At 41.8% G+C, this 25457-nt stretch overlaps 1 protein-coding gene across 2 annotated transcripts in view; it reads right to left on the bottom strand.

Moving 5' to 3' along the window:
* LOC146543621 (uncharacterized) overlaps positions 1-25457 on the bottom strand; it is a 212317-nt gene that overhangs the window by 10100 nt on the left and 176760 nt on the right. Inside the window, exon 1 of one of the 2 annotated variants that reach the window (XM_085233185.1) lies at positions 2499-11541. The exons of the other annotated variant lie outside the window; for it this stretch is intronic. Within the exon in view, the coding sequence (XP_085089311.1) occupies positions 2499-2759 (261 nt within the window). The 5' untranslated portion in view covers positions 2760-11541. Of the gene's footprint in view, positions 1-2498; positions 11542-25457 lie in introns of those variants that run through there. 2 annotated transcript variants of the gene reach the window in all.

Here is a 25457-nt window from a genome sequence, read left to right as displayed (position 1 = left end):
CTTCAAGCTCTTTTTCACTGAGAAGAAATTGCTTTAGAAAATCAAGCACTCCAAAGTTCAGAAATGTCAAACATAAAGCTATTTGGACATCATGAATTCAGCTCTATTTTGTCAGTGAGTGGCAGGCACATTGATTACACACATCTGTATGGTGAGTGCATGGTATTACAGCACTCAGGAAGTGCTGAAGGAATTGGATGAAGGCTGCTCTTGTCACTGTAAGCCCTGCTAGCAGCCAAAGGCAGGTAGGTAACAAATAAGGAAGCCGAAATGTGGCCAGGAAGGAGAGCCTGGACTGACGGCAGAAACTTTTGAATGCCCGACAAAAATATAATGCAAAAGTAGACCCTGAAAGGGTTTGTGTCAGGGGCAAGAAAACCTAAAATTGAAATTATGTAATAAGGAATTGAGCTGGGGTAGATGTACATGTCTTTGTGGAAAGCCACTTTTTATTGATACCATTACTTGACCTATTGACTCCTTAATGGTTTTTATCACTTGAGTTTGCATTGCCGCAGCACTGTGGGATGGCATTTTTCACTGCTTCTTTGAGCACTGCTGGATGTGTTTGAACATCATCTCTATGCCTCAGGAGAACACTCCTCCTTAACATTTCTCTGACTGTGGGAAATCAGGAAGACTTATCTGCTGTGTTCATGTGCCAGTTTTTGAGAGACAGGGCACTACAGCTAAGATTTGAAGCCTTTCATTGTACCAGTTTTGAGATGGTGTCATCTGCTCCCATGAATATAATATGGAGACAGTGCAGGTAGACACTTGTGGGTTATAGTGGAAATAGGGTTTTTTGTTTGTTTGTTTTTGTTGTTGTTGTTTGGTTGTTTGTTTGTTTTTAAGAAAAGGTTTTTATAGGAGAAGTCAGGAACATCCAGACTCCTGATTTCTCCAGTCTCGGTGCTCTGTTCTACAACTGGATCCTTTCAACTGGGTATGTCTTATCTCTGGCTTTCATCCAACTGCCTGAAACCTTATCAAAGCCATAAATATCACTTCAGCCCTTGAACTGGACCTCAAGGAGATGAAAAATCCCTCCATCCTCTGAAAGGCCTCTGAAAGTTATGATATGCAAACAGTTCTTCTTTTCTTTGACTGGAAAATAACTGTTTTACCAACAACAAATCCATGTACAACTAAATACAAATCCCAAATCTATTGCTCGAACCCTGCTCTTAGCTGATCAAAATAATGAGTCTGCTATATAATGGTAAGTCTTATCTGTGGTGTGGTAAATCAGTCCAAAATTTTGTAGGAGTTCCCCTGTGGTGTGTTATCTTGGCAATAAGTCATCTCAAACCATAGGAACAGAATAAATTAATGAAGCTGCTGCAACCATACTGGAGAGATGAAACTAAATGATCTCTAATACCAATTCATTTATTCACATGCATATGCATATTATTTATATATATACATGTATATTTTAAACATGCAAATATATGTATACATATATATATATATAAAGGTATAAAACATGTCAGATATACAGGTTTACGTGCAGAATGCAACTTCTTTACCACATTACAAAAATGTTTCACAGTACTTTGTTGCTCTTATCAAATCTGCTTTTGTTCATAACTTTGAATATTCATGTTTTGAACTGGAATGTTTTATAGCAAGCGGTAGTCTTCTCAATCATAAATATCAGTAGGTTTGAAATAACTAGGAAAAAAAGTTTTCATCTGTTGCCATTGATAGTGGGCGTGTTTGTTTTTTTTTTTTACTAATGGTCAAGAGAGATCTGACATAATCTTAATCTGGCATAAATTAATATCAGTTCATTTGGCAACTTTTTAATTTTGTACCCTGCTGGAACAGTTGAGTGTACATATTTGAAAAGTACTATAGACACAAAAGCTCTGCCAGTTTATCCAACAAAAGTATGCTCCCTGTTTTAGTCTTCAGTTATAGTATTGGCATTAAATGGCTAATCTGGATAAAAACAAGTACAGAAAATCCCTACTTTCTCCAGTAACAAGCAACATAACATCGCCTGGTGCATCTTCCTGCAGCCCAGGGCCAGAAGCTCTGCTGTACTGGCCCCACTGTGCTCAGTGCATAAATAAGTTTCTCAGTGCCATACAGCCAAGAATCCTTTACAGCTGTTGCATATTCCGGCAAAAGCATTTCCTATGGAGCTCTATTAATTACAAATTGAAGGCATCCACATATTCAGGATAACTGCAGCATTTTCCTCTGGAATGCAGGAGATATTTGGCATTACCAGCTTCAAAGAGGGGGAGAGAAGGAGGAGGAATTTAATTCTGCGTATGTATGAGGTAATGTCAATTCCTTGCAGTCAGGAGACTGGAGCTTAATTGATATCATATGGCTAACAAATGTACTCCAAAACCAGCTTCATTTGATCGCTTTTTAATAACTAATAACTCTCAGTGGGAGTCCAAAATATGTACATCTATAAAAGCCTGCTGGAGCTGCCTCCCTCGCCTGCCAAGATCGCTGTTACTGAAACAAATGTGTACCTTCAGCAGTCCTTGAGCAGACACCAGCCCTGGCTGGACACGTACGCTGTCCTCCCGCTGCGGCCGGGAGTGTCTGGAGGAGCCGCATGCGGTGCAGGAGGCATCCCGCTGGCTGCCATGATCTGCCCGCCTGAGGCTGACGTTGGACCGGCCCTGTGGCCTGGCATGTTCCCACCTGTCCTGACTGCTTGGGGCAAACGCGTCTGCCTTGGCTGCAGAGCTCAGGGGCAGCCAGCGAGCTGTCTGGACGTGTTCTGCCATGAATCACTTTTCCCACGTGTGAGCCGCAAGGACTCCTCCACAGTTACAGACGGGAGATCAGCAAGGGCTCTGCTCCCAGCCCAGGGCACTACGCTCCTCAAGAACATCCCGGCCTGGCCTCTGGCCCAGCGCAGCATCAGAGCTGTGCTGGGCACAGCTGTGTACCTGTGTTTGCCCTGTGTGTGTGTCCCCAATCCTTCTGTGTGCCCCTGGCCCCAGCGCCAAGCAGCTCCATAGACAAACACTTCCTCTGGCTGTGCAGGGCAGTGTGCACGCACAAATGGCATTTATTGATCACAGTTGACAAAATCACCTTTTTAAGGCAGATTTCAGGCTTCACTTTGTGTTTTAAATGAAGGGCAACAGAGAAAGGAGGGCTGGTATCACATTCTGTTTCGTGAAGTGCCCTGTGGGCAAGCTGGAGCACTGACAATATTTTCTGCCTTATACAGTGTCAATATGTGCTCAGGAAATGTTCAGTGCCGCCCAAGTTAGGAAAAAGCAGGATGAAATTTCCAACAACTTAACCTTCTCTTTGTCTGGTGTCTCTTTCTGTAACCTGTTAAGCTGAATAATGCACTGGGACAGAAGAAAAGCAAATGCCATGTTTTGCACATGCAATGCAGCCAAGCTAAGAACGTGCCTGAAAGTGTTCAAAGATGGGGGCAGGACATTTCCTCTGCAATTCAGCAGATGGGCAGTGTTGGGGCACTTGGTGTGTGCACTTAAATTTGTAAGACTATGATTTATTATTGGAAAACTGTTTACAGCAGCATGACTTATCTTGGTAAATTTTAAAGCAGACGGTTTTGAATGCTGTCTTGGACATCCACTTTTGTGTGGCCCTGACTGAAACAACACAGCTCCTGCCTTAGTTCTTCCCATGGCCAGGCTTCGGATGAGTCTGTTTGGTGTCGGCAGGGATTCAGGAAGCTTGTTTGTAACCAGAGCTAGAACTGTACAAACTGTGCTTGCAATCATCAGTAGGTGTTGGACTTCTGACACTTAACAAAGGAATGTAGAAGCAGCATTAATTCAAATCAGAGTTTGCAGGAAGGTATCAACATCCATACACTGAAAACAATTACTGAGAGACTTGTCTTGAGATTAGAGTCTGCCAGAAAGATATCAAAAATATCTATGGACAACTTGATGCAGGATAGAGAAAGAACACAGGACAGGGTAATTAATGATGAAAACAAAATTGGGAATTTGTTTGGGAAGAAAATAAACACATAGAATCCAGAGATGCTTCTGCAAATGAGGAATGGTGAGCAGAGCATTTCTACTGTTTTGTTGAAGCAGAGGCAATGTTTTAAAATTAGTAGAAAAATGATTAACTTTTAAATTATTGCTCAAAAAAAAAAAAGACAAAACAACAACAACAACAAAACAACACAGAATTTCACTGCTAGAAAAGGCAGTATTTTTGTTGCAAAAGTAAAGCAGAGTGGCTGCAGTGCTGTTGCCTTCCCTCTCCAACTTCTGCAAAGCAGCAGAGGCAGCAGGCACATCACAGCACGTCCTCCCTTCTTAATTCTCCCTAGAGACAGAGAAGGTGGCCAATTTGTGAACATCCTTCCTGGAAGGAGTGCCAGTAAGGGCTGTGGCCTGTTACCATCAAAACACCTGGTGACTTCATTTTGTATGTATGCTCACTGATATTTCTTCACCTCTGTAAAGCTGTCTTTGATTAACTATTATTAGGACTTGCACTGAGTTGCACAGTACTGACACAGTTACATGCGCAAAGATCCTTCTCAGGGCCCCTGGTTTGCCTGCTTCTCCCCATCCATTGTAGCACACACTGGCCAGCTCAGAGCGACTGTGTTTTTTGTTTTAGAGAATTAGATAATCAGAAGGCATTGTTATTTCATAATAGTCCAGGAATAAAGAAAACACACACAAAATCAACAAACCAAGGAAAACATTGCAATAGAATATTAACATGTTCTGAAACAGTTTAGTTTTCAACTTCAATAACTACCATTAATCAAAACACTGTAGAAATTGCTTACTGCTCTTCAAAACACTCATGACTTTATGGAACTTAGTATTGAAGCAAAAATGGTTAGTTATTGTAACAGATGGCTTTGAAATGCATCTAGGTGAGAGCTGAAATGTACTGTATGGAACAACAGATAACCCAGTGTCAGTGCCCTATTACAGGCATAGTGCTGCTGTAGGGAAGAATGAGAACAGGAGTTATTCAGGCCTTTGCCATAAATTTGGGCCTTGCTGGAGGCAGGAACCACTCAGCAAGCACCAGTATACTGAGTTCATAGCACTGTTTGTAATGCAGACCTCTTAGCCTCTCCTGCACCTGCAGCTGTGGCTGTGGGCAGGAAAAGCTGCTGCCATCTCCACCACCAGCTGTGCCAGCTCCAGCACAGCGTCAGTCCTGCATCTCCTGCCACAGCCCTGTCCTTGCTGAGAGCTCAGATGTAGCACTGCGCACTTAACTGTTTCCATTTCTACAATAAGACGATGCAAAAGTTCTTGCAACTGAGCATACAAAGGCACTCGTAAAAAAAGTCTATTAATTTTTATGCCTCATAAATGCAAACCACAATTCACTTTAAGCTTGCTATAAAAACATTCCTCTTAAAATTTGAGTTTATAGGACACAGAACAAATAGGATTTCAGAAAAAAGTGTCGTTTCTATTCTCCTGAGAACTCTATTATTGTTAATTAATAATTCTGTTTTGCCTTTCTTTGTTTTCAAGGGGAATACTGCCGAAGAGCTGCTGGTTTAATTCTTTTCTTTGATAAATATTTTATCAAATAGTAATCACCATCTTGTAATGCAATTGTGGAGTTTACAGCTGTTACACACTGAAATCTAAAGCAACTGAAAGAAGCAAAAGCAGAATGAGAAATTATCAAGCCTTTACATTTTCAGAGGGGTTTGAGGAGTGCATGATATTAATTTCCACAGTAGCCAAGCAGCGTGGTGCTGCTGCTGCCAGCCATTTCGCTGAGAGGCAGGATCAGGCTGCTAGGTTTAGCCCCACTTTTAATCATTTTTTTGGGGAATGTGACCATACAATACGGCAGTGCTCATGAAGGTGGCAGTGCTCTCTGGCTGTCAATAGAGCCCTGCCGGGTGGGAGTGGGCCCTGGCATCCCTGTTGCTTGCCTATAGCTCCATGAAAGCCATAGGGCTCCCCCCATCACCAGCTCAGCGCACAGCCCCCAGCCCAGTGCAGAATGGCTCTGAGGGTGGGAGGACTGGGAGCACCCAGGGTGTAGTTACGGGCTGTCAGAATGTGGGCCTTAGGGCTGTGCATTAATGTGACAATTCTACCTAAAACAAAACGACCATTTTTCAGAAGTGCTGAACTCCCACAGCTTTCAATAGGCTTAATTTTTGTTTACTGCTCTAAATATCAGAAGGCTTTCCTTTCACTGCCTCAGTCTTGTCAAAGAGCTTTCAGCCTAGCTGTTTCAGGATGGGTTCTTTTGTTCTGGTGAAGCTTGCAAGCTATGTGGCTTTGTTTTTCCCTTCACTTTTCAGAAGAATGGCACTGTTACCATACAGCACTCCCTGTACACACAGAAGCCCCAGGGCAGGCCCTGCGTCATGCCTCAGCTCACTGTAATGGTCATGCCTTGCTCCACCTTGGCCCTGGTAGAAGCCTCCAAGCTTTCCTGGTCCTATCTGGTCCTGAGCTGCCAATATACTGTTCAGTAGGAAGTTGGGCCTAAGAATGATCCTTGCTGCGGAAAGAAGAGTCAAAAGAAAATGAGCAGGGCTTGCCCCTATGCGGACAGCAAGAGCAGTGGGTTTTCTATACATATGAAGCAGAGCTGCTGTAAACAGTTCACAGGACCAAATCCTGTTCCAGGATAAATTAACTTCCTAAACCTTTGGCAAAAGTTTATCCATTTTGGGGTGGAATTCAGGAAAAAAAAAGAAAATACTGATCAGGAAAAGTGAACACACCACTGAGCCGACAGAGGGTTTATCATTCCCTCATTTTATGGTTCTTTTGCCAAAGGGAACCTTTTATCATAACTGTACCAGTACTACTCCCTTCCCTAAAGGCCACAAAAAGGTAGATTATATTGCCCATCACCAGCACTTCATTCTGCTGAGTTCCCACACACCTTGGGACCATCAGGTGCAGGACAGCCCCAAGCTCCCATAGTGCTGCCCTAGCAGCAGAAAGCAAAGCCTGTGCTGGCTCCATGCTGCTCTCAAGGGGCTTGAACAAGATGCAGATGACTGAAGAATTTTACTACTGCTTCATTCAAATGCTGAACTCCTAAGCCATGACAACCAGCCCTGCCCACTGTGGGTGTCTGGGTTTGGCAACTAGGGAGGATGTGGGTGGAAGGAACCTTGCAGAGCAGACAGGCTCTCAATGAAACGGTTTCTGAGATAATCTTTAATCGCCTACGTGTCCTCAGGGTGATAAGGAACCAGCCACTTTGCATTGCTAAATATTATGCATCCAGCATTGCTACACGCTGCAGCTGAAGCCAGATTTTAAAAGTGTTTATATATCCAATTCCCTCTAAAATCAATACTTGCTAGTTAACACGTGTATTTATCTTCACACACACTTAGAAACTGTGTACTACTGAAGCACTGCACAACACATTCCTTGGTCTCCAGATGTTATTTATAAAGGCAGAGGAATTGGAGAAGAATGTGCAGCTGGATCTGTGCACCAGAATCCTGCCTGTGGATGCTGGTGCTGGAGGTGCAGACACAGCTTCGGTCCTTCTGCAGGTGGGCAAGTGACCTGTGTCCTTCCCCCTTTCAATTTAACCTTCTCAGTGTTAGGGTATGTTTATAGGTCTAGGGAGCTTGAGAATACTTTCCCCTTTATATGCGTTTGTTAATTCGGCTGTGTGTAAGGAAGAATGGTGGCCAAGACAGCAATTGGGCTTTGGTGTTCACTCACCACCTGGATATTTCCAAGGGAAGTGTCAGTCAGCCTGATGTTGAATGGTTTTTCCATTCTCAATAGCAAAGAACAGAGGATGAAGCTCTCTCCCTGTTCCCAGCTGAAAGGATGACCTGGGTGTAGCTAAACATCAACGTATAAAGCCTTGAATGATGTGCTAAACTAAACAACAAAATCTGAAAGCGGATGGTGATTGGATAGTGCAGAGTGGAAATGAATGAACAAAAATGAGCAAAATATTCTTGTGGATGTTAGCAAGGGAGGGCTTCTCACCGTATACTTCTATCAGAGATGTTCATTTGCTATTTCATGCCTGGGGATAATTTTGCCCTAATGATTCCTCACAGCTGAACTACAGGAGGGCAGTGGCAGAATTCTGCAGGTGCTGGCTGCAGGCACAGAGGTGGCTGTTCTGCTTGAGGAATTGATGAGCAGCACCAGGTGCTGCTCCTCTGCTCAGTTGTGGCTCTGATGGTGGCTGCTGGCAGGGAGGATGCTCTAGCCTTAGCTTAATAATAATTAATAAAGAACGTAATGAAAAACGAGCTCTCCTTTCCTCCCTCAGGTACACACTATCAACCTTTTTTATGGTGTGACAACAAAATTATAGCAAGACATAAAATTCAAGCTTTGACTACTGCTTGTGCCATTCCGCTACTGAACAGATTCCAAGAGCAATGGGCATCCAGGTTTAAGAACAAGACCTCCTTTGCCTGCCCTCCCTGAGTGGGCTACAGGGACTTTGCACATCTCGACTTGCAGCAATGCCCTGGCATGGGGCCTTGCTTCCCCCACAGCACGAGTGCAGGCAGATTGATGCGGAGGGGTTGAAAGGAGAGCCACAAATCTTGCCTCAATTACAGCCAGGACACTCAATCTGCCACCTTGCCTTCCTATTGATATTATCTGGACAGTAAATTATCATATCAAAGGAAAAAAAATCAAAGCGGCAAAGTGATAATCATCTCCAATTCCTAGTGAATAAGCAACTAATGAGAGATTTAATGTACTGCAAATGCAGGAGGTACAAAAAAATAATTACAGACATCTGAGAAAAATGGCAAACTTTCAAAGACTTCTAGGAAAAAGGAGGAGAAAGTTTTTCGAGTAGTGCTTGTTATATGGAAAACACAGAGCCACCACCCCTAACAACATAGATGCATTAGGAAAATTATACTCAAGCACATGCACTTGGTGGGTTTCCTTGCTCTGTGTGTTCTTTAAATTGTGTTTCAGCAGGATACCATCATCTCTTTTCTTGTAGTAAAGATCATTTCCCTGGTTGCAGGAAAAGTCAAATTTCTCTGCTGATGTTTTGGAATGGATAACAGTGCAGGCAGGCATGGAGCCTTCCAGTCTTAAGGGCTGTTTGAAAATACCTGTTGTGAGAAGTTCAGCCAACCTGGAGGCAGTAATAGGGAAAATCTGTCTATGAACCTGCAATGTGTCTGCCTGGAGCAGGGAGTCGGTGAGCGATAAAGCTGTGACAGACTGCGGCTCTGCCAAGGGGATCTGCTGTGTTTGTAACCCTTGGGTGGGTGACATGGTGATCCATGGTGCAGTGTCTGAAAGGAGATGAGCAATGAGACTGAGTCTGTAAGTCAAAGCTGTATTGCATGGCAGATATGTTGTTGGTGAGGTTCTTATGGCTGAATGTTTAAGAACATTGCACCTAACATGTACCATGCAGAAGGACTCTGTAAGACCAAGCCAGGCCCTGGACCTAGAGGGGGGAAGATGGTGCCCAGGTCCTAGATCTGCCTGTGGGGCTGGGCTGCTTGCAGTGGGGACCAAGGTGGGTAAGAGAAAAGGTTTGGGGAGGGTGTGGGAGCTAGACTTGGACTTGTGCAGAGTGGTGCTGGAATTAGAAGGCAGCACAAGGAACGAATTAATTGGGATGCAAACATGACAGCTCAGCAGCAGCGGAAAAGCAGCTAGGGGCTGTGCTGTAGGAGGGGATGAGGGGCCTTGTGGTGCTTGTGACAGCTTGAGAAGAACAAACTGCTCCCTGGGGAGAGGAAAGCAGCATTTCAGATGTCTGCAAAACCAGCATTTGTCCTTCTGGTGAGAGCGGGTGTGAGGGCCTGTCTGCAGAATCTGGCCCTTTTCCAAACACTGAAAAATATCATCCTTCTTTCAAAGAGCTTATGGTCAAAACCAAAGGAAGGCAAAGACAAGTTCAAAAGAAACAAGATAAATTTAAGAGCATACAATCTTCATAATGTCATTAATAGTAAATAATGGTTTGCCTGACCTTGGCACTGCTCCTAGGAAGTCACACCAGGATCAAGAATGCAACATGATGACGCATTACTCACAGAGATTGTGTCAAGCACCACCTGGTTCCTGTTAGCAGAACGCCTTGCTGACATAGCTCATTCATTCTTCACTTGACTGAAAACTTATGAATTCATTCCCGGATGGGGCTTGATGGAACCACTTGTAGACCTTAACGATTTTAAAATGTTTAGTAAATTAAAGAAGAGAGAAAAACAGAACTCAATAAAATCCAGAGAAACGTGGCTTTTCCGTAACATTCTGTAAATTAAATATGTTAAATTATGCTTGCCAAACTCATTTTTCTTTTTTGCTTTTTTGTTCTTCCATCTGCCAATGGGATGTCTATGGAAACTATTGTTAGGTATATGCAAATACCGCCAGCGCTCCTTTGCTTTTCCTCAAGGACCCTGATACTGGTTGTGAAGGTAGGTTTCTATGAAACCTGTAAGTAAATCACAATAACTGGTTTTTGGAACCAGAGCTTTACTGTCTAGCATATGGGGAGCTAGAACATTTGCAGAGCACCAGGTATCCATGTTTTTGGGAGGAGTATGCACTGAACATTTTTTCATTCCTCTAAACAAATGTACAGAAGCATTTTAAATGCTAGCATTCCTCCTGCAGCCTCACTAACCCTTCTGATTTGCCTGCTATTGCTGCAAGATGAGATTTTAACCTTGTGGATGAGCAACATTGAGGTGAGCATAGGGAAGATGCCCGAGTAGTGGTTTCATCCACAGAAACCTCTTCAGCCCCTCTGAAAAGCAGTGTTCATTTTGTAATTAAGAATGGGATGGTGTTTACTCTCATTATTTACTCTCATTATTGCCTTTCTCTCTGAGAAGGCACTTTGGACTGCTACCAAAGGAATGTGTGTATATGCGTGGTGTGTACCTGTGCTCACGTAAGTAAGTCATATATGTTTGACCCTATCTGTCTACATATCTTCCTGCTGATAGTCCCAGATTGTTTTGATTGTTACACATGCATGGTTTTAGCAATGCTAAAATGCAGCTTGAACAACTATGGATGGCTGTAGAGCCCACTGATAATAATTTATGTCTCCTGAGGAGTCATTCCATGGTCCTGAGCTGACCCCTGAACAGAAAAGCCCTACTCTAAGTGGCACATATTTTCGTGGAACTCCACTGATTCCAGTTTGTTGTCTTTTGTTGTGCAAAGGTAACTGTTGTAGATTTTTAAGATTGAGATCAATACGTCCAATGAGCCTCTGCTCATTCAATTTGTACTGAAAAGCTTCTCCATGTGACAAGTGAATGAGAGGAACATGGTTCATCAAGTATCTCCACCCACACTATATCCAGATAATATAAATACATCTCACCAAGTTACTTTGTCAAGAGAAAATACAATACTCTCTAGCCATCAGCAAGCAAGTGAAATCAACTGTTTCTTCTATCCTTTAAAAATGCAATTTGGAGCTAATTATTCAAATCAGAAATATGAAGAGGACCACATAATTCCTTCCAAGGCCTAAAGACATTTTACTGTAAGCTCAATACTCAAGAAAACCTAGCAAAATTAAAACAATCCTAAATAATGTCAGCTGAGATTTTCTGAAAGGCTGCATTTCTGCAGGAAATTATAGTTTTCTGTCTTCCAAGACACAACATAATACTCATAACAGAGAACAACAAAGTGCTGAAAATGTTTAGAATATCATCCGTAAGATGATAAACAACAGGAACATCATCAGGAATACTGCCAAGACATGTCTCAGGCAGGCAATTGAACAGGGATTGCAATGCTCTTTCTTTATCTCACTGTCTATGTGTTGGTTTTAAGCAGGGATTACAATCTGCAGATTGATGTACTGTATACAAAATAAAAAAATTCTGCTGGAACACTTTTTTTTTTTGCATAAAAGGTTATGTTTGACAGAAGTATTACTCTAGAAGGTGTAACTTTCAAATATTCTCATCAATTAAAGCAGTTTCTTAAGGAACCAAAATAGCTATTCTTACCGATGAAGAAAAGCACCCACAGGTGATATGAACCCTCCCCTGAACATCTGCAGCCAAAGTTCTCTTTCTGTCAGCAACTGCAGTCCTTTGAACCAGGGCAAGCATGACAATGGCAGTAGGTATTTAGAAATGTAAAAACCATAAAAACAGCCAAACTTTCCTCTAAATTACTATTTCAGACTCCTAAGCTAGATTCACCTTTTACTACTGAAACTCTGCTGTTATACGAGGGATAAAGGGACAGTGCATGATTCAGGAAGATTTTGTCTGGTTCTTAAAATGCACAGATTTTTCACCATCACTTTGTGTCTGAGTGAAGGTAGTCTAACCTGCCAGAGGAGCTGGAACTTGTAAAGAAAGGGTCGGCAAGCAGGTTGCTGACAGCCCTGCCTCTCCAGGGAGGCTGAGAGAGGGCTGGGGATGTGGCAGGGTGAGGGCTGCTCACAGCATGGTCAGCAGCACTCTGCTCAGATGGCTTCTGTTTCATTTCTGCATGCCGCAAGCAGCTGCTTTGTCAAAGAGAACAGAACTGCTTCTGGACAGGAAGCTTCTCTGGCTCCAGTAGCCTCACTGGATACCACTGCAAGAGGAAATCAGAGACGGTCAGCATCATGCTGAGTGCCTCTGATACCTCTGCTTTCTCCTAAACCCTGGGGATTGTCAGGGCTTAACAGAGATGTGGACTGAAGGAGGTCTGGGCTGGCGAATGATCTGATTCCAAACACAAAATTTCGTCTGAAAGGAGCATCAGAGGTAGTAAATATGGGCTCCTACAAAGCTCTTTCTAAAGGCATTTTTCAGAAGAACCTTATTTTAAAGCAACACTAGCCTTGGAAATAACTTATTACACTTATTTATAAGATGCTTATGAATAATTTACGGTACATTAACTTGTAAATGTGATAGCTTTTGAAATCATTAAGCCCCAGTAGCATGCTTTGAAAATCTATTGGCTGAGTCTCATTATTAAAAGCTAATTAGCTCATTCAACTGGAACATATTTTGCAAAATAGCTACACTATTCTTCTTCTTTATATTCCAACACGTTATATTACTTCTTAAAATATTCCCACAATGGCATAATGGAAATATTCAATAATGAGAATATAAAATTCTGTGCAGGGAATTCTGTTAGATCTTTTAACAGTTTTTCCAAAGCCTGGTGAAGTATTACGATTATTTTTAAGAGCATGTGATATTATCAATCTGTGACATATACCTTACTTATTTAAATAATAAACATTATACTTAGGAAGGATATTTCCAAAGTGTCAACTTGGCTCCATGAGAAGTTTGGGTGTTTTGGTCTGTGCTTATATACCACTTGCCCTGCAGAAATAATCACTGTTCGTACCTGAGGTATGGCTGTTTTTAATGGCTTTATCTCAGTATGAGATAAAATGGCACTTAGATTCATCTGTGCTAGGGTCCAGAGGCTCTGTAAGAAAATCAATAGACACTGGGCATAAAAATATCCATTTGGATAACAACACTTTTTTTGTATCTGAAAAGTATATGCTACGTAAAATATCGATTTTTTAAAATTTTTTTCAATATATTAAGTTTACTATTATTCTTGCCTTCATATTTAAACAGTTTTAAACTTTTGTCCATTTAAATCTCTATTACCAGCTTTTAAAGGGATTAGGGTAAATGGCTTTTGTTCTGCAGTCACAGTACTACTGCTTTCAGATACATCTTCTTGGACTTCCTGTTCAGATGAAAAAAGGAGGAATTTAAGTAATTCACAGCAAAACTACGTCTGCTGCTGCACTGATGAATGTTTCCCTTTAGGAAAAGCAGTTCTCTTATTAATATAACATCTGGCTTTCATCTTGAGTAAATACAACAACAAAAAAAGAAGAGAAAAGAAGTAGAAAAATGTGCATTTTCCAGCATATCAAGCAGACAAAAAGGCCTAATTGACACAAATAATATCTGGCAAGCAAAGCTGCCTAAGAAACTACCACAAATGACTTTTGGGAACAAGCATTTAAGAGAGCACTTTGTCACTGGTGAGCCCAGAGTAGGGAAAGCAGCACAGATGGTGATCCTGCACAGCCAGAGTGGCCACAATCAGCAGCCCCCAGGATGCCCCCAGCATGCAAATCAGAGCACCAGAGTGGCATGTGTTCAGTACTGCCCTGTATCTGCTCTGCCTGCACTTTTGCAGCCTGCATCTCCCTTTGGAGGGAGGCTCCACTGTGTGGCACTATGTGCCACTAACTGCCACGGTACTGATGTGCTGGCATGGCAGCATCGTAGTTCTGTGGCATGGTGGAACAGCAGCATGGTGACGTGGTGGCATGACAGCACAATGTCAAGGGCAGTGTGAGAAGTGCTGCTGCAGCTGGAGCACTGCTATGGTGACAGTGGCTGCTGGTGGAGCTGAGCCTGTCTGACCTAATTGTGTAGCGTTTCGATTTGAAAGCTCTCCTAATTCTGAACTCTTACATTTATGACTTTGAGAACTATCTAATCTCACATTTAATTTTACTAAGATGTGTCTCTATTTTGAATGCCCTCTGGGCACATTTACAAAGCGTCCTGTGACGGCAGAGCCCTGCGACACGCACCCGATGCCTGGCTGCCTGAAGGGCTGCATACATTCCCCCTTTATTAGATCTGCTCCTGTCAGCCTTAAAACTCCGTGGCTTCACAGCATGCCCCTATAAGGTAAAATTCAATTCCTCTGTTCAGCAGAAGGGAAAAGTGGTCCACAGACCAGATAAATTACCTGCCTGAGGACAGAGCATGGCTGGAGAGCAGCAGCATGCCACTGAAACCTGTCTGACCCATCTTGATAAGCCCAACAGCAGCTCTTGGGAGGAAGGTAGCTCCGGCTGTCTGCAGTAACAGAACAATGCCTTTGTTTAAAACTCTTTCCTGGTGCCACTGAGCACCAGAGCTGGCCCCCAGGTGCTGCTGCAAAGTTAAATATCCCAAACAATGGCGAAAGCAGCAGATGTGAGGAATTAGGCCACTCACAGACTTACGTTTATTGTTTGGTCATTTCACTTGCAATCCCCCCACATTAGCCATCCTACTGCCCCTGAAAGTGCTGGCAGAGGGCTACAGATATGTATGGAACAAGACCAGGCCTTGATGGATTTTTCCTCGTACATAAAACCTCAAATTGAATTCTTTTCCTCTCGTGTATAACCCTCTTGTAATCTGAGAACATTTCTTTCTGTTACCATCCTTCTAGACAATAAATCATTTTTCTCTTTGATGGTGAGAGAATAGATGTTCGCAGTCTATAGAATGTGCTGTTCTTTTTGGAAAAATAAAGTCTCAAAGGCACTTTTCTAAGTGGTTTATACAGTCTTTCATAGAATCACAAAATCATTAAGTTTGGAAAAGACCTTTAAGGTCATCTAGTCCAACCATCCACCTACCACCAATACTGCCCATATTTCCAGATGCTGAGCAGCTCCTGGGAGGCCACCTGCACTCAGGTTCTGCTCACTGCAAAGTGGCCCATCTCTGTTTCCAGGTGGTCATTAAAAGCCAGCTCAGCATTTGGGAGCAGCTTGGCTAAAACCTGCCTGCTGTGAAACAGTGGGGTTTGCCTGTTTCACATGATTCTTCTCTCAGCTTTGGAATAACAGGATTTTAAAGTGATATATAAGCCCAGATCTTCTCATAGTGTATTACCCAAAAGAATCCCCTCTGGCAATCTGATGTGATGCACTGTGCAAGGATGTCACAGCAGCTTACTATCACCAAGCATTCAAAGACAAACCCTATGTAATGCCATGACTCCACTTCTTTCTGCTCATGCAGTATAGGTTTTGTGAACATTAGTTCATTCTTATCAACACCTTCCCCAGTCTGAAAGGTTCCTGCAAAATGGTTCACTAGTCATAGAAATCAAAGGGTCTGCATGTCTTTGCAGGGCAGAACCCATTCCCCTTGGTGCAGAGGTTCCATGCTCTGCCTCCCCATAGGCTTGCTGGCATTCTGCTTCCCATTCTAATGCAACAGTGTTGAATGAGGAAGGCTCTGTCAGAGGAATTTCCATGCATTTATTCTTATCCCATCATGAATGACAGAAAAATCTCATGGGGAGGGATGAAGCAAGGAGAAGGGGAAGATATCTGAATAATTCTGGTTGGTAATATTCTATTTTCTTACATAAATATTAATAATTTCCCAAGGAGTTGCAACTGAGTGCAAACATGGAGTTTATTGGATTTTTTTAAACCTTATTAGCAGAAGCACAAGCAGGGGAATTTCTGTGACAACTGTGACCAACAGAAAATTAATTAGGATTCTGACTCTAGTGCTGGTGTCTTTGGGCTCTTTGCCTCTTTGGATTAAATTGCATTAAACTCTTTATTAAACAGAGCAGGCAGCTTGGCACTGGAATCAAGCCCACATCTGCACCTGGATTTTCCTATTAAAAGTGGATAGAGTAAAAAGAATGTTAAATCCTTTTATCTATGATTCAAGACACACCAGACAGGACATAGAAAGTATATTTCCCTTTTTAAGGTTTATAATTATGGGTATTTACCTACACTGAGTTTACAGCGGTGTTGTATTTTTTTCTTGCTTGTTTTGTGGGTTTGTTTGTTTGGTTTTTATATGCTTAGAACACATTCTTTTGTACCAATTGGCTGCCTGGGATCCCACGATGAATGTTTTTATTGTATTTTTCATTAGGCCTAAGTCAATATGGACATGTTTGTTTACAAAAACGATGTATGCAGCTCTGTGCATGTGAAGGCATCTTTGTGCACCATCAGTACCGCCTTCAGCATCATGGGAATGAAGCTATGAGCTAACTTCTGATGCAAATGGAAAATGAAGGTGTTGGAGGGGCACGTCACTTTTTTCTCTATTCAGTATCTATTTTTTTTCTGATAGCAATTTCTGCTTTTTTCTTTTTTAAATAAATGAAGAAGAATGGACGTCACAACCTAATGGGTGGCTCTGATCCCTGCGCTGTGGTTTCCATCCCTATGTGCTGTTGTCTTCCCCATTAAAGCTGTGTTTCTTGATTCTGCGTCCATCTTTGGAAAGCACTATTTCTATAACAAAATATTCCATTAGCTTTCCTTTTAAAACACTATTAGCAAAGTAATATTTCTGAGACTGAGGCTTGAGATGTAGTTACGTGGTAGTTGCAAAAATTTGGATGTTAAAATGTTTGTTGGAAAACCATACTCATTCTTCTGCACAAGTAGATGGATTAACGTCCTGCTTTCTCACCGAACAACTATGCATTCTGCAGTTAAACAGAAAGGGAAAGAGCACTGGCAAGCTCTGTGTGCTGAAGCCCTGCAGCTGCTTTTGATTGCGCTGCCTCAGCTGCAGCCCCAGCACCCAGACAGTGCAAGAGCCCGCGTGTAAGAGCAAGGAGGTGAGGTTGCCGTGCTCCTGCAGTGCTCAGTGGTGGACTTTTCCTCTTCAGATTAATATATCCCAAGCACTGCCTCGTAGGGCTGTGTGCCAAGGAGCTGTGTGGTACTGGGCACATCAAACCCTGCTGAGCAGACTACTAAATACCAAGGGGGATAATATCTGGTTTTGTTGGATTTGAGGAATCACATAGCCCATTTTGTGGATAAGGGTTACACAGAGGCTTCCAAGCCTTGTAAAATCATTTCAGTCCATGTAGGGACAAATGCCCCAAAATGTATCTATGCAGCTGAAGAGCTGAGAAGAGGCAACTCAGGGTGCCAGGTGTGATGCTTGTGCCAGTGCATGCAGTGCCATCCTGTGGGACTCCAGCTGTTTTTAGAAATTCTCTTATGCTCAGAAAACATCAATGGCATTGCATCTCCCTGGCTAGCTCTGCTTTCTAGTAGGAGCCAGGCTTTTATTTGTAATACAGAGAAAAGAACCATAAGGAAGGACAGGTGCTTCCAGCTGCTTCTGGTTTCCTCCGCACAACCTTTTAGCTGCTATATGGCCTTGCTGGTAGGGGGTGAGTGCTCAGCATACATGCCATGGCTTTATGGGGCCTGACTCTGCCCCACATGCAGCAGAGGCTGCAATTGGACATCAGCCCTGGTGTGAGCCCTCATCAGCAAACAAAGCACTGGCAGGGCTGTGTGTGTGTGCTGAGTGTGCACCTTGTGCTTGCAGACGGAGAAGGTGAAGCCATACAAACCGTTCAAATTCAGGTCTATGCTGTAGCCCCCCTGAAAACTTCCCAAAAGTGTAAGAGATCCATTAACATAAGGTAGTGGAAAGCCAGGGTTAAGACTTGATCCTTGCCAAGCCTGAACATTGCAATAAATTAAAGCTCAAAACCATGCTGTGCTGTTAATCAAATGTGAACTTGCCAAGGAAAGCTTTGATTCTTCCTCCATAGCTTCCTCTGCATTTTGTTTAAATATGCTCTGGCCACAGTCTGCTCCTGGTTGCTACAGTGTGACGAACACTCTGGAAAGACTTCTGATGTTTTTTGGAGGCATTCATACATTTCTACTTCTAGTTCTACAATTCAAAAAGTATTTCAGTTCCTGATTCACTTAGGTCTGGCTTTAACCCAACTTGAAATTCTCTAAGCCTCGGGAATGACATTTAATTTTGAAAGAATACCAGTCTCGGTAAGAAAAACGCAGCTCTCATTAAACATAGTAAGGTAACATGTCATTTGGTTTGTAGTTTAACATTATTCTTTCCTAACAGCTTGTCAGAGGTTTTACTCTTGTACAACAAAAAAGCATTCCTGATCCTTGGTACAGCTTTGTGTGAGTGAAGCAAGAAATCTCACTGACTGTTACCTGAAGTACCCAGAATGTATACAGAAAGTATGTGCATAATTTGCTGAAATGATGTGAATTTGTCAAGGTGATCAAAGAACTTTGCTCACTTTTTGCACTCGCAGCAGTCCATTGTGGCATGAAAAAGCAGAAAGACAAAATGAAAGTAAAAACAGAAAGGAAACAGACTGAAAGGTAAGAGGAAGGTTACTATGAAGCAAGGTGGAAATCAAACACAACCTTAATTCTCCTGGAATACTCTCCCAGCTCTGTGCCTGATTTGTTGGTACCTGGCCCAAAACTGCCTGCATTCATCATCAGTACCCTTTGGCCAGACATGGAAATTGTTGCTTTTCCTTCCTCCCTTCACCTCCTCCTTCTTGTTACCTGATTTAAAATGGTCACTTATGAACAGTTCCCTCTTTTTAAAGATAAAATACCATGATTCTAAATGCTATAAATAGGATAACAAGCACTTATGTCATTTTATGTCTTTAAGTAATACCATTCCACATCAAGCAGAGTAACTACCTAGCACAGACAGCCTTAAGTTCTTCTGTGAGACTGTTTAATGATTAAATGAAATATCAGTACAGTACTCTGGGAATCTGTTCACTTGTAGATGGTGATGTGGAAAACAGAGGGCACGATTAAGACAACCAATGGGTTGGGGTTTCTTTAACTCATTTTCGCATTACAAGCAAGGTAGTGAATGGAAGAATGTCGCATACATTCTGTGAGCATCTATCCAAAAACTAGTTGACAGAGAGTTTTCTTCCAAGATGAGAGAAGGACATACTGTTAAAATATTTTGAGATGCTCAAACAGACAGAGGCCCTAAGGGGTTTTCAAAGTCCCTCCTGAGAGTGAATCACAGTCAGAAATCTGCTTCCCTCGATGCACTGTCTTAGTTTGGGTGCACTGATCTGAGTCCCAGTGCAGTGCTGTGGTTGACACCAATCTGTCCCACCTGAATCTGTCTTCCACTTGCCAACAAACAAGTCTGCTCTGAAAAGAGGTCATTACTCGCCAGCTTAGAAAAATCTAAGGCTGTTACTTACAAAGAGATTTATATCATTATTACACAGTATGTCACTGACCCTAACCAGAAACATGATTTCATGGCCCTTATACTACAAAGCAGCTGATGTAAGTATTACCAAAAAATGATACTTTGAGGGTGAGAGCCTGTGGGTTTCTATAGGTACCAGAGAGGCCAGGAATCTTGGCTCACTGCTGTGCTGGAGAGGGAGGAGCCTGTGTAGCAGTGAGTGACCGTCATGTATGGGCCTCTGCTTGGCTCTATTTGAGGCCAGTGCTGATGCTGAGCAGTGCTTTGTGGCTCACAGAGGGTACTTCACTAATATTTTGTGGAGGCCTCCATAAGCAACTGCACTGATGTCTGACATTATCTCGTGGTACAGAGTAATTGGCATTAGGTCCCGCTTTCCCTGTGCCCTCATTCACCTCAACTGAGCAATTTGTCATAACAAGCCCTTCTGCTCACTGTGCTTGCAGTCTTGATGATAAATTGGTGTTTCTTTATATTTACTCCTTTTTCCTAAGTCTTCTTGCTGACACTGACAAGCTGTGGATCTCTCTGAAAACAATTCTAACAATCCTCCTTAATGCTATTTGCTCCGCTAATTGTCTTCAGGTACTTTCTATTGTTCAGATATGTGTGCCTTAATGAACGACAGCAGACAATTCCACATTGCTGCTGGTACCACAGCAGTCACCTGTGAATTCCATGTATCCTTCAACTGCTGAAGCACTATTGAAATGTGCACAAAGAAATCAGACCACTGCAGCTCAACCTATTGTCATAAAACTCAGCATTTGCAATCTGTTCCTAGAAAACAGCCAATCTTCTGCAAACATTGCATAGAAAACATAATAAAACATAGCAAGCTCCTGACATTTTGTTCTCTATTAATAGTTATTATTTATTGCAAATATTGCCAATTTTCATTCATTTAGCTGAATACTCCTGATGCCAATCCTCTCCAGTTCCATGGTGGTTTCAAACCTATCCCACTGAGCAACCTATTAGGGTAGGAGTGAGCAGCACTGCCAGGTGGTTTCCCTTCCCTTCCCTCTTCCCTTTTCCTTTCTTTTCTCTTCAGTATTGGTAAGGCACCTTCACATCTGATGTACCATGGAGAGAGATGGTGCACCTTTGCATTACAACAGATCAGTGACACCACCTCAGGAGTGTTTATGGACCAGGAGTTAAGCATTCACAGCAGTGAGATTGGTGACTTCTGTGTGAGAAAACTGTCAGCTTCATATCTGACCACAGGACCATTATTTCTGTAGCTCAGCTGTGTGTCTAAAACAGATTGCTGCTAAAATTCTTATTCAAAAACGTTTTTCTAAAAAAACAAAACAACAACAACAAAAACAAACAAAAAAAGGAACAAAGATGTGTAAATAAGCAGTGTTTATGACGCACATATATCCCTGAGTAGAACATCTTATTCTCTGGATGCCTTTGTGAAGGTTAAAAAGAAAGTAGTTAAATAGATTAAAGCTTCACAGATAAATATTTCTACGTAAGTGAAAAAATGAAGTGACATTTAGTTACCTAAGAAATTCCTAAGGACAGATTGTGATACAAACAAGAAACTAGTGTTGGCATTATTAGTAGTGCTATTTGTTATTTGCTGATAGACATTAACACTAGCAGAGATTTGCATACAGAAGACTCAGCTTCCCCTCCTGCAGAGAATACAACCTGAATGCATCACTGGCAGAACATCTCAGACTTTACACACTGAATTCAACACCACAGAAGACAAATATCCAAAGAGTTAAGAGGTTTAATTAGGATTGTATCTGCAGCATGTATTTGCTTTTTAAAAAATTCCTTTTAATGTAAGCAAACAAACAAATTTGAATCCCAGTTCATTAAGGGTAACACCTCAGAAATATCCTCAGAGAGGGCTTGTTTTCCCTCCTGAAGACAGCTCAAACCAAATAGAGGATCAACAAGAACAGAAAACACAAATTACTGACAGCAAAAGAATCACCAGACATTTGATGAGGCTACAGTTTCACCTTGGGGATTCAAATCAGATCTTGTTTTCTCCTAATTAGTTTGACATTTGCGGCTGAGATGACCTAGAGCGGGATGAAAATCGCATGGGGACAGGATGCAAGTACATGCTTTCCTTCTCTACTATGAGCTAGCTGCCCGGTGAAGGCTGGAGCAGTGTGCATGTGCCCGTGGGGCCAGCGGGTGTCCCCAGCACATCCCTTCCTTGAAGGCCACTTCTTTGCAAGCCTGTAGTGGTTCTGTGTTAAACTCCATCACAATTATTAATGCACTTCTTCCTCTCTTAGACCACCTGTGTCCTGTGTGATAAATAGGCGCCATTAAACCCCAGGTTAGGAGTTGAGCAGCTTCGCCGCTGCTGTCAGTGATACCTAATATATCAATGGTCTGTTCCTGTAGGATTTCTTGTCCTGTGGTATTTTTGCCCTTTCCTACTCATTTTTTTTTTTTCCTGTTTCATCTTTGGCTCCAGTTCAGTTTTTAATCTTGCTCAATGAATGACCAACTTAACACATGGGTCACCCATCTTTTAAAGCATCTCCTTTTGTACCATCACGACATACAAAACCGCCCTCACCTCATTGTCTGTTTGCAGGTCTGAAATAAGTTTTGTGAGCAAATATTACTTAGCTTACAGTATATTTTGTATTTTAATTGTCCTTTATCAACATGCATTACTCAGGATGGGAAAATGTCTTTGTTCACGTGTCCACTTTTTCCTAAGGTAGTGTTGGAGCTGCCTTTTAGTAATCATTCAAGAACAGGCTTGGACTCAGGAGAATTTTTTTTTTTTCATCTCAGCTCATATTTTCTTGTGGAAACCAGCTGGCATTTGCAGCCTGCATATCAGTTGTGCCTTCATTAAACTCTGCAGCCTCTCTGGCGAGTCTCGAATGTGCAATCCATTTTTCACAGAATAACACAGATAAACAATACAAATTAGGCACATAGATAATTTAAGAACTTATAAAAGATGTGATCTGATTTGTTAAAAAAAAAAAAAGATATCAGAATAACATCTGCAGACTCTGTGAAAGTAAGATACCAACTCTGGATTTTCCCAAGAGCTATGTGTCCCAAATAAGTAGCATTTTCCTATCTTTAAACAGAGAAGTTCCTTCAGAAATGTCTCTTGGCTCCCTCTCCAAGTGATCTTTAAGCATTTAAATCCTTTGTTTAGCACCTTTATTCAAAATGCCTGACTCCTGATCATGTAGCTTTGCTGCTGCAGTGGTGACCACTGGTGCTCCTGGAGCTGCTCCTATTTAAATGCTTGGGCTCAGCTTTTGTCTGCTGTGTTTGAGTATTCTGCTCCTAGTGTTTAGCCAAATGGACACCCCACAACAGAAGCAGAAAATTCCTTAATTCCTTCATCACTGTAGGCAGTGTGAAGTAAAGGGAAAGAAAGAATAAAACTATTTTCTGCAAATGTTGCAGAATCATCTATGCTAAATCAGAGTTTATTGCTCAATATCTGTGTCCAGGTAACCAGCAAATGCTGAGTTTTGCAACAAGTGGACAGCGATGGAGGTGGAAGGATTTTAATTAACTCATTCAAATGAATGCAGAAGTTTTATTCTCATCCTATGCCTTCATTTCCATAATTAAGGATGTGATTTTGTATGCTGAAGACTCTGTATCAAATCTGCGATGGAAACAGTTGTACATCAAAAGGAAATCTTCACTGATCTCCAAAAGCAAAATAAAGTGCTCTGTGCTCACCAGCCTGGAGCCCTTTCTTTAGAACCTTTGTAAGAAACAAACCAGCCAGTGTTTCCGCTGTTGGCCCAAATCGGGACATTAACAAGTAAACTGCTGATTAATACCTCAGCTGTAACAGCATCAGAGGTTTCAAAGCAACAGTAAAGTTATTTGAAGAGTAAAATAGAAAACCATCAAGAAACCCGAAAGGAAGACAGTTACTTGGAACTTTGCATTCCTCTCTACCCCTAGCTGCATTTCTTTGGAGTTTTGTTCTCATCAGTCCTGAATTGAATGGATGATTATATGATTACTGCCGCCTGCCAAAAGCAGCACAGGGCAAAAATGCAGAGATGAGTTAGTGGCATTTTCCACTCGGTTCTGCTGAGTTCACGGTGGCTTCAGGTGGCCGTGCTGTTGATATTTGAAAGAACTGGCACTGGTGTCCAGTGGCTGCTGCTGTCCTGCATTCCAAAGTAGCAACTGTTTGGCTTTGGAAAGCTCCCAAGAAACACTGTTTTGGGAGAATGCAATAAGAGAAATACTCTAACACGCACATTCTGCCATTCTGTTAACTTCAAAGGGAGGTGAAAGCAGAGTTCAGCCATGCACCCTGCTATACTTCTACATCACGCCTTAAAATACACAACAAGGTATCACGCCAAGGGGAGTGGATGTCTTTAGAGACAGCATGAAGAAGGAATGGAAGCCAGGATGTGATTATGAGAAAGTTGTAGGGGGCTGGCAAGGCCATAACTGCATTGAATTGTGACTTTTCCAAGTCCAAGAATCTCTAAGGGTTGATCAAACCAGGATGTAGAGAAAAAAAGCCTGTGATTCATCCACTGTTAGCTAATTTATTTCTTGAAACTGATTACAGAACACTTTAAAAGTATTCAGTAACATTATGATGGGCTTCTATTCAAGCAAAAGGAGTTTAAGCGGTCTGGTGAATGATGCAGTATAGTTCTGCACTGCGTTTCTCAACTCTGAGCAAAGTATGGTTGGCAATTGTCCATACCTATATTGCTTCTAATGACAAGGCACTTTTCAGACTTATTCTGTAAACTCGCTCAAATAGTTTCAAACAAGAAGGATCCCACTTACAAAAAGTCTTATTCTTCTATTTTGCCAATTTCCTATTCAAAATGCAATTCTTATGTTTTATTTTTAGTGGCTGCTTGCTCTGGCCATTTCAATTCAGGTTTGTCTGAAGTTAGACAATGTTACTCCAACATCTGTAGCACTTCCTAATAAATACCCATCTATTTCAATCTCTTCTCAAACATATATACTTTACACACTGTAGACTTTTCAATGAGCAGAGAAACGAGCAATGATAGTGTGTTGAATGCAGCTCAGCATTTTTCTGGCTTTCTCCTAGACTTGCTCCAGAAACAGCCAGTACTGTGCGTTACCTTGCTGTAGACAGCTGTTCTCATCTGCCTTAAATCAGTGAAGGCTCAGTGAACTGGTAGAAGTTACTTAATGGTTCTTGATAGCAGCCTATGCCAAGGAGGTCATTACTTTCAGCCAAAACCTGTCTCTTATTCTCTGATATAGCACAGATATGTGGCAGTTAATACAGAGATTTTTATCTCTGCTGAAGGCCTCTTAAAAAGGACACAGTTATCTGTTATTCATCAAGGAGTGCCAGAAGCCAGCCAAAAGTGAGTGGATTCCTAGAGCCTGCTTCTTTCCATCCAGAAGTAATCCAAGACTTAAGGATATTCCAGACAATATGTCAGTACTTCGTTTTTCAAAGTGTACATTTTTATATGTACACAAATATATATAAAATAGAAACATAGTGTATTTATTATATAGTTGCTACGTTAACAAGTTGGAAAATCACAGATTTGAAAGCTTTTCTGCTTTACTGATATAAAGATGTCATTCTACAATTCTACCAAATATGCATTTGTTTTTATCAGTGTATCAAAGTGTACTTTTATTTTACTGTACATTTCTTTCTCTTAATAATGGAAGCACTTTTTTTCATTTGTCCAGCCATTGCCTAGTACAGTAATATGACTCA

Source organism: Meleagris gallopavo, chromosome 11 (genome assembly GCF_905368555.1).
Source record: "Meleagris gallopavo chromosome 11, MGAL_WU_HG_1.1, whole genome shotgun sequence".
In the NCBI taxonomy this organism is placed as follows: domain Eukaryota; kingdom Metazoa; phylum Chordata; class Aves; order Galliformes; family Phasianidae; genus Meleagris; species Meleagris gallopavo.
This window is presented reverse-complemented; position numbering and strand designations above follow the sequence as displayed.